General features: G+C 40.5%; 1 protein-coding gene across 3 annotated transcripts in view; it reads left to right on the forward strand.

Moving 5' to 3' along the window:
- The window catches only part of lrrc56 (leucine rich repeat containing 56), a 37,109-nt gene extending 22,530 nt beyond the window's left edge, over nucleotides 1-14,579 (forward strand). Inside the window, exons 11-12 of one of the 3 annotated variants that reach the window (XM_062035275.1) lie at nucleotides 12,496-12,559; nucleotides 14,507-14,579. In XM_062035275.1, coding sequence (XP_061891259.1) covers nucleotides 12,496-12,559; nucleotides 14,507-14,528 — 86 coding nt within the window. In that variant the 3' untranslated portion in view covers nucleotides 14,529-14,579. Of the gene's footprint in view, nucleotides 1-12,495; nucleotides 12,598-14,506 lie in introns of those variants that run through there. The other 2 variants (XR_009824285.1, XM_062035272.1) reach the window with 2 other exon arrangements.
- Nucleotides 14,580-16,142: the final 1,563 nt, after the last annotated feature.

Here is a 16,142-nt window from a genome sequence, read left to right on the forward strand (position 1 = left end):
GGGGTGACAATTGTTTTCACTTCGTATATGCATTTTTTACCTGTTTGTCATGAGGAAGGCAGGTAAAAAGCACTGTCTGACAAAGTATTATTTGTAAGTCTTATTGTAAACCTTCATATTTTCTAGTTCTGATAATCTTTACTAATTGATGGATTAGATACTTTTATACAGGCAACACATTGATAACCTTATAGTGTGGCAAGATATTGCACATTTTTGCATCATTTACATATTATACACAATAGCTGCTTAGCAAGCTTCACAAAATTAATTTGAATAAAAACATGATAAAAATAAACATTTTTCTAACCTAACCTTATGCTGTAACATGATCCGTCTTCTGTCAGGGGGGAACTTTCTTCATGGTTAAAGTTCTTCTAGTTATTATACGGACTGAGAAAACCTATTTATAAGATAACACACTCAATTAAACGGTCATATGGAATTCTTCCTGTATATCATGATTGATGGCATCATAGCCGTGATATCATTGCATTGTAACAGGACGAGAGCTCATTCTCTGACATCATCAAAGCCATATCATGTGAGGTAATCCTTCTAAATAAAACTAGCTGTGCTGTGATTTGTAAGATGATTAGCAATGTCTTTTGGAGGTAAATATTTTTCAGGCAGTCATCATCACCCACATTACCAGCGTACAATCAATGATTCAAAAGCATACAGCTGACTGTAAATCTTTGAGAGCCCTTTTAATTCTTTCTTCGTAAACACGTCAGCTAAGGAATGCTTGCGAGCTTGTGAGCGTGTGTTGGCTCGTTGCCATTAAGCCATGACAAAGCTCTTAGATAATGTGGTTAATTTAATCTCCATACTTCATTTATTTACACTGTTGCTTCATTGTTTGCGGACATGGTAACGGCATTGTTAATTCTTGTTGTTGGGCAGTAGGGGTTTTGTATATGATGTGGTATTTATAAAATAGACCTCCTTTTTAATGATCAGATGATTTGAAAACCATCCATCCCTCTGTCCATCTTCTTCCACTTAGCCAAAGTCGGGTAGCGGGGGCAGCAGCCTTAGAAAAGAAGCCCAGACTTCCCTCTCCCCAGCTACTCCCCGAGGCATTCCCAGGCCAGGTGGGAGACATAGTCTTTCCATCGTGTCCTGAGTCTTCCCCCTGGTCCTCCCCGGTCAGACACGCCCTAAACACCTTCCCAGGGAAGCGTTCGGGGGGCGTTCTGACCAAATGCCCGAACAACCTCATCTGGTTCCTCTCGATGTGGAGGAGCAGCGGCTTTACTTTGAGTTCCTCCCGAATGACAGAGCTTATCACCTTATCTCTGAGGTTGAGCCCCGCCACCCAATGGAAGAAACTCATTCCGGCCGCCCGTGATCTTGTCCTTTTGCTCATAACCCAAAGCTCATGACCATAGGTGAGGATAGGGACGTAACTCAACCAGTAAATTCAGAGCTTTGCCTTCCGGCTCAGCTCCTTTTCTACCACGACGAACCGATTCAGGGTACGCATTACATACGCTGCATCGATCCGCCTGTCGATCTCATGATCTACTCTTCCCTCACTCGTAAACAAGACTCCAAGGTACTTGCATTCCTTCACCTGGGACAGGTTCTCCTCCCCTACCCTGATATGGCACTTCAACCTTTTCCGGGTGAGAACCCTGGTCTCGGACTTGGAAGTGCTGATTCTCAACCCAGTCGCTTCACACTCAGTTACGAACCGATCCAGTGAGAGCTAAAGATCCGGGCCAGATGAAGCCAGCAGAACCACATTATCCGCAAAAAGCAGAGACTTAATCATGCAGCCACCAAACCGTATCCCCTCAACACCCTGACTGCGCCTACAAATTATGTCCGTTAAAGTTGTAAACATAGTCTGTGACAAAGGGCAGCCCTGGCGGAGTCCAACCCTCCCTGGAAACGGGTCCAAGTTACTGCCAACAATGCAGACCAAACTCTGACACTGATCAAACAGGGAGCAGACCATCACAATCAGGTGGTCCGATACCCTATATTCTCTGTGCACTCTTCACAGGACTTCCCAAGGGACACAGTCAAATGGCTTCTCAAAGTCCACAAAACCCGGTTGGGCAGACTCACATGCACCCTCGAGGATCTTGCCGAAAGTATAGAATTAGTCCACGGTTCCACGACCAGGACGAGAACCACAGTGTTCCTCTTGAATTTGAGGTTCGACTATCTGGTGTAGCATCCTCTCCAGTACACCTGACTAGACCTTACAAGGAAGGCCGAGGAGTGTGATCCCATGATAGTTGAAACACACCCTCCGGTTCCCCTTTTTGAATGGAGGAACCACCACTCCAGTCTGCAAATCCAGAGGCACTGCCATCGATGTCCACACAGTGGTCTTGTCAACCACGACAGCCCCACAGCATCCAGAGCCTTAAGGAACTACGGGCAGATCTCATCCTACCCTGGGGCCCTGCCACAGAGGAGCTTCTTTTTTATTTTGGCAACCTCAGCCCCAGAAATAGGAGAGTCCACCACAGAGTTTCCAGGCACTGCTCATTGGAAGACGTGTGGGTGTGATTTAAGAGGTCTTCGGAATGTTTCCTCCACTGATCCACGACATCCCCAGTCGACGTCAGCAGCACACCGTCCCCACTATACACGGTGTTGACAGTGAAAAGCTTCCCCCTCCTGAGGCGGCGGATGGTGGTCCAGAATTGCTTCATAGCCGTCCGGACGTCATTCTCCATGGCTTCTCCGAACTCCTCCGATGTCTGAGTTTTTGCCTCTGTAACAGCCAAAGCCACACACCGCTTGGCCTGTCTGTACCTGTCCGGTTCATCTGGAGTCCCATGAGCCAAAAGGACCCAACAGCCCTTTGAGACACTTGTGATTTAGGGCTATATAAATAAACATTGATTGATTGATTGATTGAATAGGACTCCTTCTTCAACTTGACGGCATCCCTCACCGCTAGTGTCCACCAGCGGGTTCTGGGATTACCGCCATGGCAGGCACTGACCACCTTGCAGCCACAGTTCTGATCGGCTTCCTCGACAATATAGGCACGTAACATAGTCCACTCGGACTCAGTGTCCAGCATCTCCCTCGTAACAATTTAGAAGTACTTCCAAAGGTGGGAATTGAAACTCTCTGACGGGAGACACTGCCAGACATTCCCAGCAGACCCTCACTATACGTTTGGGCCTGCTAGGTCTGTCCGTCATCCACGACCACCATCAGAGCCGACTCACCACTAGGTGGTGATTGGTTGAAAGCTCTGCCCCTCTCTTCACCCGAGTGTCCAAAACATGAGACCGCAAATCCGGTGACACAACCACAAATTCGATCATAGTACTGTGCCCTAGGGTGTCCTGGTGCCAAGTGCACATATGGACACCTTTATGTTTGAACATGGTGTTTGTTATTGACAATCTGGGCCGAGCACAAAAGTTCAATAACAAAACACCAATCTCGTTCAGGTTAGGACAGCCGTTTCTCCCAATAACGCCTCTCCACTTCACTGTCGTTGCCCGTTACCCTGTAGAACAAGGGAATGACCTGCGGGAGCACACTTCAGTACTCCCTCTATGGACTCCAAAAAGGGCGGGTAAAGTGAACTGCTGATTGGTACGTTAGAACAAACAACAGTCAGGACCTGTCACCCCACCCGTAGGCGGAGGGAAGCTACCCTCTCGTCCACCGGGTTAAACACCAACGTACAGGCTCTGAGCCGTGGGGCAACAAACATAGCCACCCCGCCTGTCGCTTCTTACTGCTGTCAATCCCAAAGTGGAAGAGAGTCCAGCCCCTCTTGAGAAAACTGGTTCCAGAGCCCTTGCTGTGCGTCGAAATGAGACCGACTATATCCAGCCCGAACTTCTCTACCCTGCGCACAAGTTCAGGTTTCTTACCTCCCAGCGAGGTGACGTTCAATGTCCCAGGAGCTAGCTTCTGTAGCCGAAGTTTGGACCGCCAAGGGCCCTGCCTTTGACTTCCACCCAGCTCACAGAGCACCCAACTTCTATGGCCCTGCTATGGGTGGTGAGCCCATTGGAAGGTGAACCCACGTTGCCTATTCGGGCAGGCCCAGCCACCAGGCGCTTGCCCCACCTCAGGCCTGGCTCCAGAAAGGGGCCTCGTCTATCTGCATCTGGGCGAATAAAACTTCGGTCCTTCATACTGTTGATTCATAGAAGTCTCTGAAAACCAACAGGTTAACAATTTGTGGATATTTTGGGCAAAAAACTGATAGTATATTACAAGGGTGTTGCAGCCCACAGCTTGTAGTTTAGTTTACTGAGGTGATTAGTGGATAAAACCATAATAACTGGATTTTTTTTCTCCTGTAACAGCTATCAGAATGTTTTTAGAATTTTGTTTTTTAAGCTTAGCACATATTGACTTGTATTGTAAATTGGATTAGTTATGTACCAAATGTCACCGTATCAGAATTGGTGCTGTCAAATTATATATTTAAAAAAAAAAATCAGATTAATCAACCTTCTGAATATAGATTAATCATTATTAACCACAGGTTATTACTCACTTAGATTATTTAAATTAATTTAAAAAAGAACCCAGTATTTTGACAAAAAGGAAATTTTTTGTAAGAATGTCATCCAAGAAAATGTCTTCATTTTTCAAATGTTCTTGGTACTTTTTACTTCAATGCACACTATTTATTTGCTTAAAACTTGGTAACAGTTTTAACTTAAGTTCCGTCAGGGTGCATTTTAAATTAAAATTTGCCAGTGAGCACTACAGTCAGAGTCTTCTCAATCATCGTTGCATTGACGTGGGCATTGACCGGATCACTGACGGTATAACAACCCACCCTGCCTTTCAGTTACGGCAAAGGAGCATATGCGCTCAAAATAAATTGCGTAATTAATTTACATATATACACAAGATTATTGCAATACTTTTTTGTGATTAATCACATGAGTAAACTTGTTATTTTTGACAGCCCTAATCAAAATATTTTTTTTTTGTATGCGGCCCTCATTTTAAAAAAGTTTGTCACCCCTGCTGTATTATATTTTTGTATAATTCAGGTCTTGACAGAAATTTTTTCCAATATGTCACGGTTTATTTCTCTGTTATCGTACGGCCAAACACTGCGCTTGCCTGAGTTATCATTTAGCTAAATTGAGTGCAAAACAAACCACCATGGGACCAAATGAAGTTGCAAGTGGCAGCATTACTACATAGATGGTGAGAAACACTTGAATTCAAGAAAGTACTCATAGTAAAGTAGGCTTGGTTTTCCCCTTCCTTTTTTCCTCAACACTTCTCGCCAGTAAGAGCCTTTAATAAAGGTAAGATTGATCACATACCCATTTTATTTGTCATCTTTATGCATTTTGCTTTGTATAATGCATGTACAATATAATCATTCTCTAAAATGTGTTTTGTGGAAATAGTTTTCGAGGTCTTTCATTATTTTTTACGAAAAAATTATGAAAAAAGTTTTAGTTTTTTTACAATTTGTTCTTGGTCTGATGTTCTGGAACAGAAAACCCCACTATATTTATTTCAGTAACTGTAATAGACTAATGTTTGATGTAAATGTATAGACATAAACCTGTGGAACAAGTAGTAGCAGGCGCAATATCAAAATTAAAATTAAGTCTCTTGTCATGTGTACGCATATTTTTACACATTATTAGAGGCATGCCAGCTTTTCCACTCTAATTTTGGAAGACATCTCCCACACATAATACATGATTTTAATCATCCTTCGATTGTGGGTCTATTGTCTTACACTTTGTTGTATTACCATTGTACCATGCTTACTATCCTATGTTTGTACTCATGAATGTACGTCTGTATATTTTATGCAAGTACATGTTGTGTTCTGGGATAACTGAGAAAAGCAAATTAATGTTGAATCGCAGTGTAACCTAGCTATTTTCTACATATGCGTTTCCGACCACACCTAACTAAAATGTGAATGAATTGTACACAACACCCTCATGCCATAGAAACTCATGGAATGTTGTTGATTTTTTTTGCCTTAGGACACATCTTTGTTTTGACATCAGATGAGTCACATTTATAAAGACGCTGTACTTTGGAATACCTGAAAATACCGAGAGTGAGTTCAGACAAGTTCTGTGAAGGCTGTTTGTACAGTCCTAAATGCAAGACCACCAGATATATTCAGGAGGAACATTCCGTTCACAGCAATATGACAGACTGCAGAATTTACCTCTTTGCAAGTGAGTATAAAAATGTATCACAGAAAAAGCTGAACTAAAAAGTTAAGACACTATGTATCCAAATATATATTGTATTACTGCAGATACAGGTGAATCCTAAAGGGAAAAAAGTAAGACAAAAGCCTTTAAGGCTTTCCTTTGCACTCCAATGTTTTGTTGGATAGGTAACTAATTGTTTCCCCACATATAATGGGTCTAGTAGTCTGGCAACATGTGATAGTACAATATATTTTTCAGTCTCAGGTCAGTTTAAGGCAGTCCATGCATGCATTGTGTTTACACGGTACAAGGAAGAAGCAGAATGCTGATAACCAAAGCAACTGATATCATTTAGCCTTCATTTAGTTAATTTATTATTCAATGAATACCAGTTTTGATACCATTGACCCTGAATTCATTCATTTTTGTAGTATTTAATAAAGACCAGTAAAAAAAAAAAAATCCTGAATAAATGTATTAATATTGATCAAAACCACACTATCTCATATAATTAATGCTAAAATTATGCATTCCTAATAAATACTGTTGTGTCTGATATCATTAATGCTGCATTCATTCAATGCCTAATGTATACCGCAGTGTCTAATGTCATTAATCATTAATTCAAAAATGTATTATTATTTAATGAATACCACATTGTCTGATATCATTTATGCAATATTCATTCATTGGGTAATGAGTGTCTGATATAAGTATCCTGAATTCAATAATTTATTACATTTGATCTACCTACAGTATGTAACAATGTCAAAATACAAATGTTTGATGATGATACCGCCATATACACTCATGGAAAGAACATGGCTGAAGCTGCAGCCAAACTTACTTCAGCCATGGACAGTACAGCTCAATGGCTCCACGATTCCTGCCTCACTGAACATTGAAAAGACTGCAGTCATGTATTTCACCAACAAACAGAAATATGACCGCTACCCCACTCTCACTGTCAATGAAAAACCTCTACAAACTTACAGAATACAAATACCTGGGACTCATACTTAACCCCTCCTCGATTTAAAAAAAAAAACATGACAAAAACACTTAAATATAATGTAGCCATCTTCAAAGGTATACGGAATTCGGTCTCCGTCGATGCCGCTGTAAGCTACTTAAATGCAATGATCATGTCACACTTCTCTTATTGTAGTACCAGCTGGTCTGAAGCAAACAAAACAACCAAACCTTTAGAATCCATCTACAAACAAGGCCAAGAATATCATCCCTGCAACTTTCTAAACAAATACAATAATATCCTTCCTTTTGACAGTTTTATATCTCTCACATATCCAAATGGTCTACAAAATTGTTCACAACTTGACTCCATCTCCAACCAAAGAACGTGTCCATCGGAACTCAGATACGGTCACAAGAGTAACCAGAGGTACTACTAGAGGGAAGTGTAGTATCCTAAAATGTAAGACCACCTAGGGCCAGTCTGCTTTCTCTTCAAAGGCTGTGAAACAGTGGAACAAGCTCCCATCTGAGCTGCTGAGCTTGAATTCACTCACTTCCTTTACAGACGAAGCAAAAACATGTTTTTTTTTATAACCACAGATCTGATTTAAGTGTATTATTGAGATTTTATTAAGTGATTGACTTGTATTGTATGCACGAAGAAGGTTGCACCTTATCTGAATGTTAGTAGTGTGTTGAGTTGTGCTTTTTTTATATAATATCAGTATGTATGCACTATGCTGTATGTATGTATGTATGTACAGTACAGGCCGAAAGTTTGGACACACCTTCTCATTTCAATGCGTTTTTGTCATGTCTGTGTGATCATGTTTTGTTTTGGTTATGTTCGGTTTGATTTTTGGACTCTTTGTGCACTCTTGTTTGTTTTCTGTCATAACGTGGACTATGGGGATGTTCGTTTTCCCGAGTTGCAAGGAAGGTTGGAGTGGACAAGGCATGCAGGTAAAGACATGGTTTAATTATTACCATAAAGTACAAACAAAAGGCGCGCACAAAGGCGGAGAACAAACTTGACTAATGAAACAAAAACTAGCACTTGGGCAAAAAACTATGAACATGAAACAAATAAACACTTACTGTGACAAGAATATAGACAACTCACTTGGCATGGAACTATGGTAGCATGGGTAACATGGGTAGCAGAAGTCAAACAGAGTTAATGTCGCCAGACAGACTGCTTGGCAACTGAAAGCTTAAATAATACCGACATGATTAGTGACAGGTGCGCGAGTGCAAAACGTGAGACAGGTGCGTGACATGAGGACAGGTGAAAACTAATGGGTTGTCATGGAAACAAAACAAACAAGAGTGCACAAAGAGTCCAAAAACCAAACCGAACATAACCAAAACAAAACATGATCACACAGACATGACAGTTTTCTTTATTTTCATTACTATTTGCATTGTAGATTGTCAATGAAGGCGTCAAAACTATGACACCTGTGAAATGCTAACTCTTTCAGGTGACTACCTCTTGAAGCTCATCGAGAGAATGCCAACAGTGTGCAAAAAAGTAATCAGATCAAAGGGTGGCTATTATGAAGAAACTGGAATATAAAAGATGTTTTCAGTTATTTCACCTTTTTTTGTTAAGTACATAACTCCACATGTGTTCATTTATAGTTTTAATGCCTTCAGTGACAATCTACAATGTAAATAGTTATGAAAATAAAGAAAACGCATTGAATGATAAGGTGTGTCCAAACTTTTGGCCTGTACTGTATGTATGTACGTATGTATGTATAATATTTGGATGATGCATTTGAATGGTGTTTTAACTTGCAATATATACATCATGCACTTTGACCCCCACCCCTTAGGACTACAGATAGACATTAGCTATTAAGCTACAATCTGGTACAAACATCTCTGCTTTATGCATAATGTAAGTGTACATTGTCCTAATATATAAATAAATGAAATGAAATTACTATTTAATAAATACCACATTGTCTGATATCATTAACGCTGAATTCATTCATTACGAAATGAATACCACTGTGTCTGATATCATTTATCCTGAATTAATTTGATCATTTATTCACTACTGTAGTGCAGTGGTTCATCAAGTACCACCTTGGAAAGAACTTGGCTCTCCAATTACCACCGTAATGACCAACAAAAAAATACAGTAGCATAGTAAGCCTAAATATTTATTAAAAACAAAGCATAGGTTTTGTTTAAAAAGCATATTTAATATTTTGGGCCATTGTAACATTTTCACAGTTTGAACAGTAACACTGTGTTTGAATATTCATTTAAGCGATTTTTTAGTGTTCCACTAGATGGAGCCCACGTTTCTGATATTGCTGAATTCCGGCTTGTTGTTAAGCCATGAGCATCCCCAACAGGGCCCCCAAAGGGACACCAAAAAAAATCTGTCTAAGCTGCAGCCTTTATGGGTCGCAGCGGTACTCAGTTGTAATAAACTTTCCCCCCACTTGTGGCTGTAATGAATTAGTTGACTAAATAACGCATGACAAGCTCAAACTAGCAGAAGTCTGGAGCAAAAGTCATGGAGAATATATATTCAGTATATATTTATTATCATTTATTATTGATGTATTTATTTTAGCACTGCATAATTGTGTGTGAATGTATTTTTCATAATTTTTTTACAAGTCCCTTTTACAGTATATTTTAATTAGTAACTGTTTTTGTAAGCAGCCTGACCTAAGCCTTGTCATTGTATGTGCTGGTTTATGGTTTATGTTACAGATTCCGTGTTAATAATTGAGGAACCTCGGATCTGATGAATATCACAGTGTCTGATATCATTTATCCTGAATTCATTAGGTATTATAAATGACATATTACTCATTTACAACGTTTTTGTCAGTTGATCTACCATATATTCCGTTTGGTACTGAAGGTGTTTAGATCGCTCATCAGATATTCTTTTTAGAATTGTTTTTTAAAATCTTGAAATATTCCTTATTTTTATCGAAACATACTTGGTCATTAAAGTTGATTCTGTATGGAGTTATATGTTGTGCCTTAATTTCGAGGTAGCAAAGCTAGATCTTGAGGAGAGGAAAATATATTTTGCAAGCATAGGCATTACAGACACAGGTAGTGCTATGAATATTTGGGAATCACACAATGTGATTCACTTCGATTCGATTCTTGGGGTATGATTCGATTCAGAATCGATTCTCGATTCAAAGCAATTCTCGATTCAAAATCAACACTTTTTTTTAATAACTTTGGGTGCCAGTTCTATGATTAACTACATTCCTCTATCAAGTAGATAAACAACTACGACAATTTTACATATTGCCCAAAAGAAACGTGGTTTTGTTAAATAAAATCATACCTAAACATTTAAAGGCCTACTGAAACCCACTACTACCGACCACGCAGTCTGATAGTTTATATATCAATGATGAAATCTTAACATTGCAACACATGCCAATACGGCCGGGTTAACTTATAAAGTGCAATTTTAAATTTCCCGCTAAACTTCCGGTTGAAAACGTCTATGTATGATGACGTATGCGCATGACGTCACAGAGAGAACGGAAGTATTCGGACCCCATTGGATCCAATACAAAAAAGCTCTGTTTTCATCCCAAAATTCCACAGTATTCTGGACATCTGTGTTGGTAAATCTTTTGCAATTTGTTTAATGAACAATGGAGACTGCAAAGAAGAAAGCTGTAGGTGTGATCGGTGTATTAGCGGCGGACTACAGCAACACAACCAGGAGGACTGTGAGATGGATAGCAGACGCGCTAGCCGCCGACCTCACCTTGACTTCCTCCGTCTCCGGGCCGCCGACCGCATCGGTGATCGGGTGAAGTCCTTTGTCGCTCCGTCGATCGCTGGAACGCAGGTGAGCACGGGTGTTGATGAGCAGATGAGGGCTGGCTGGCGTAGGTGGAGAGCTAATGTTTTTAGCATAGCTCCGTGAGGTTCCATTGCTAAGTTAGCTTCAATGGCGTCGTTAGCAACAGCATTGTTAAGCTTCGACAGGCTGGAAAGCATTAACCGTGTATTTACATGTCCATGGTTTAATAGTATTGTTGATCTTCTGTCTATCCTTCCAGTCAGGGGTTTATTTATTTTGTTTCTATCTGCATTTGAGCTCGATGCTATCACGTTAGCTCTGTAGCTAAAGTGTTTCGCCGATGTATTGTCGTGGAGATAAAAGTCACTGTGAATGTCCATTTTGCGTTCTCGACTCTCATTTTCAAGAGGATATAGTATCCGAGGTGGTTTAAAATACAAATCCGTGATCCACAATAGAAAAAGGAGAGAGTGTGGAATCCAATGAACCCTTGTACCTAAGTTACGGTCAGAGTGAAAAAAGATACGTCCTGCACTGCACTCTAGTCCTTCACTCTCACGTTCCTCATCCACAAATCTTTCATCCTTGCTCAAATTAATGGGGTAATCGTCGCTTTCTCGGTTCAAATCTCTCTTGCTGCATTGGGGCGGTATAGCTCGGTTGGTAGAGCGGCCGTGCCAGCAACTTGAGGGTTGCAGGTTCGATCCCCGCTTCCGCCATCCTAGTCACTGCCGTTGTGTCCTTGGGCAAGACACTTTACCCACCTGCTCCCAGTGCCACCCACACTGGTTTGAATGTAACTTAGATATTGGGTTTCACTATGTAAAGCGCTTTGAGTCACTTGAGAAAAAGCGCTATATAAATGTAATTCACTTCACTTCACTTCACTTCACTTCACTAAACAATGGGAAAATGTGAGCAGCCCTTCCTCCTGTGACGTCACGCTACTTCCGGTATAGGCAAGGCTTTTTTTTTATCAGCGACCAAAAGTTGCGAACTTTATCGTCGTTGTTCTCTACTAAATCCTTTCAGCAAAAATATGGCAATATCGCGAAATGATCAAGTATGACACATAGAATGGATCTGCTATCCCCGTTCAAATAAAAAAAAAAAAATTCAGTATGCCTTTAATAAAGTCAAATACAAATAAAGAAAAAAGAGAAGTATCCAACACTTCTTTTCTAAAGTAAATATGTACAGTAGATATGGGCATCAACAGCAACAATATGATTTGCCTGAGTGGCTGGACAGGACAGATTAAAAAAAATTTGATTTTTGATTTGCTTTGAATCGATTAACAATCGTTACAAGTATACATTCGAAAATCTTTTTTTTGACACCCCAAGGTAGACTTTCATCTTCTGTCTGAGAAGGAAGTAACATATCTATAATCCAGTCCACTCATCAGCAAGATGAGAATGCTCTATCATTGGTAGATTTGAATTAGATCAATAAATATATTTATACTTATTGTTTTCTCTGCTATAAATGATATCTACACCACACATTTTCAGACAGAAAACACAGCAGATAATCGGTTTGATCCTCTATATTCAGATGGAATCTCAAGATCTGCATACACCAACCAGATCAAACTGGACAATAAAGACAACATCATTTGGTAAGTGTTCAAACAATATTGACACTTTAATTATACTTAATTTCAAAATGTTTACTTTTAAAACCTGTTTTTAATTTTCCTGTGCTCTTCTTCAAAGAGCAATTGTCCTACACTCTATGAGACTCATCCTAATGCTGCGGCAGCTTAGAAAGGGCCTGGAGCTGTATGGCCTTGTGAACAAGCAGGCTACAAACCCTGCAGCTTGCCACTCCCTGTTTGTTCCTCAATGTAACAATTTCAATTGCCACTTATTTTATTCTGACCTTGCGTTTTTTATTTATTGCATTTTCCATTTCATATGTTCTTAAAAGTCTAGTCCACAATTAAACAGTCCACATACAGATACAAAACCCAAAACTAGTGAAGTTGGCACGCTGTGTAAATCGTAAATAACAACAGAATACAATGATTTGTAAATCCTTTTCAACCTATATTCAATTGAATAGACTGCAAAGACAAGATACTTAATGTTCGAACTTGGAAAACTTTGTTATTTTTTGCAAATATTAGCTCAGTTGGAATTTGATGCTTGCAACATTTTTCAAAAAGCTAGCACAAGTGGCAAAAAAGACTGAGAAAGTTGAGGAATGCTCATCAAACACTTACTTGGAACATCCCACGGGTGAACAGGCTAATTGGGAACAGGTGGGTGCCATGATTGGGTATAAAAGCAGCTTCCAAGAAATGCTCAGTCATTCACAAACAAGAATGGGGTGAGGGTCACCACTTTGTGAACAAATGTGTGAGCAAATTGTCGAACAGTTTAAGAACAACATCTCTCAACCAACTATTGCAAGGAATTTAGGGATTTCACCATCTACGGTCCGTAATATAATCAAAAGGTTCAGAGAATCCGGAGAGATCACTGCACGTAAGCGATGATATTACGGACCTTCGATCCCTCAAGCGGTACTGCATCAAAAAGTGACATCAGTGTGTAAAGGATATTACCACATGGGCTCAGGCACACTTCAGAAGACCACTGTCAGTAACTACAGTTTGTCGCTACATCTGTAAGTGCAAGTTAAAACTACTATGCAAAGCGAAAGCCATTTATCAACAACACCCAGAAACGCCGCCAGCTTTGCTGGGCCCGAGCTCATCTAAGATGGACTGATGCAAAGTGGAAAAGTATTCTGTGGTCTGGCGAGTCCACATTTCAAATTGTTTTTGCAAACTGGATGTCGTGTCCTCCGGAACAAAGAGGAAAAGAACCATCCGGATTGTTATCGGCGCAAAGTTCAAAAGCCAACATCTGTGATGGTATGGGGGTGTATTAGTGCCCAAGGCATGGGTAACTTACACATCTGTGAAGGCGCCATTAATGCTGAAAGGTACATACAGGTTTTGGAGCAACATATGTTGCCATCCAAGCAACGTTATCATGGACGCCCCTGCTTATTTCAGCAAGACAATGCCAAGCCACGTGTTACAACAACGTGGCTTCATAGTAAGAGTGTGGGTACTAGACTGGCCTGTCTGTAGTCCAGACCTGTCTCCCATTGAAAATGTGTGGCACAATATGAAGCGTAAACTACCACAACGGAGACCCCGGACTGTTGAACAACTTAAGCTGTACATCAAGCAAGAATGGGAAACAATTCCAACTGAAATACTTCAAAAATTGGTCTCCTTAGTTCCCAAACATTTACTGAGTGTTGTTAAAAGGAAAGGCCATGTAACACAGTGGTAAACATGCCCCTGTGCCAACATTTTTGCAATGTGTTGCTGCCATTAAATTCTAAGTTAATGATTATTTGCAAAAAAACAAACAAGTTTCTCAGTTCGAACATTACATATCTTGTCTTTGCAGTGTATTCAATTGAATATAAGTTGCAAAGGATTTGCAAATCATTGTATTCTGTTTTTATTTACGAATTGCACAATGTGCTAAAGTCACTGGTTTTGGGTTTTGTATTTATCAAATCTGGATACATGTCTTTCTAGCCTGATGCAGATTTCATTATGATGAACTGCCAGCCACAGTTTAGTGAAAAGGGGACATCTAAGGAGAAGAAAGTGATCAGCTTCCTCCAAGATGTTTTGCATAAGCTTGAAATGCAAGGTGTGTACTGTTAGTATTCACAGCCCACTATAACTTGCCAAAACACACAACTACCAATTTCATGTGCCCTTCATGTTGGAGTCACCATACCAACAATGTTTGCTTTACAAAACAGCATGCCCATGTTATTTTAAACTATTCTAACAGTTAAATAACAGACCTTAGTTTCATGATTCCCTCATATCGCCTCTATTATTTATTTCTTAAGAAAGAGGTGATAACACAGAGCAGGATATTTGCATATACTATACTACTGACATGAATGTCATAAAACATTTCGCCTGATCTACTAAGATCCAAATAGTAGTGGCTGAATAGCATGTGCAAACTATAAAACTGTATGATCTACTAAGACTGCATGTACAAACCCTGTTTCCATATGAGTTGGGAAATTGTGTTAGATGTAAATATAAACGGAATACAATGATTTGCAAATCATTTTCAGCCCATATTCAGTTGAATATGCTACAAAGACAACATATTTGATGTTCAAACTGATAAACATTTTTTTTTTTTGCAGACAATCATTAACTTTAGAATTTGATGCCAGCAACACGTGACAAAGAAGTTGGGAAAGGTGGCAATAAATACTGATAAAGTTAAAGAATGCTCATCAAACACTTATTTGGAACATCCCACAGGTAAACAGGCAAATTGGGAACAGGTGGGTTGTCATGACGCGGAGTCGAACCCACGTTTCCTCTGCAGCTGCAGGCGCCTCTGTTAACCCCTCTGCTGGCAGCACACTCAGACACAACTCTGCTCGCGCTGAGCACAACACGCCCACACAGCAACAAGCCTGCAAACAATCACTCATCAGAGCACCTGGACTTGACGAGGGGGAGCGGCATAAAGACCAGCGGACCCAAGGAACCTTTGCCAGAACGTCGCTAACCTTCCAGTAAGCATCACGTCTGGCATTCCTTTCCCAGTGACTTCCTCGTCCTTGTTTTGCTCTATCTCTCCGTGTTTCCCCCTGGTTCATGCCCTTTTGTATTTCCACAGTGACTCTCCTGACCTCAGTGATCGTGCCTTGTCACTCGACACCCATCCGGATTCCTAACTGCCCTCCTCGATCCACGACCTCCCTGCTCGGACCTAGACCACACTGCCCTGCTCTTGCCCACGACCACTTGCCTGTCCACGAACTGCCTCTTCGCCTTGCCCCCTTGGATAACGACAAAAGATACAACCAACATTTACAGACAACAACCATTGGTAACATTGACATTATCAATTTTACACATAGTCAACACTCACTCACTTTGAGTAGCATACACACGCCACGTATTCATCAAAGGTTTCAAATAAACCTTGTAAACCGCAGTCCTGCCCTGGTTGTCGCCTCCTTCCCTTCTCTGATACACAACATGGGTGCCATGATTGGGTATAAAAGTAGATTCCATGAAATGCTCAGTCATTCACAAACAAGGATCGGGCGAGGGTACCACTTTGTCAACAAATGCGTGAGCAAATTGTTGAACAGTTTAAGAAAAACATTTCTCAACCAGCTATTGC

The sequence above is a fragment of the Entelurus aequoreus genome, linkage group LG24 (genome assembly GCF_033978785.1).
Source record: "Entelurus aequoreus isolate RoL-2023_Sb linkage group LG24, RoL_Eaeq_v1.1, whole genome shotgun sequence".
NCBI classification, from domain to species: Eukaryota; Metazoa; Chordata; class Actinopteri; order Syngnathiformes; family Syngnathidae; genus Entelurus; species Entelurus aequoreus.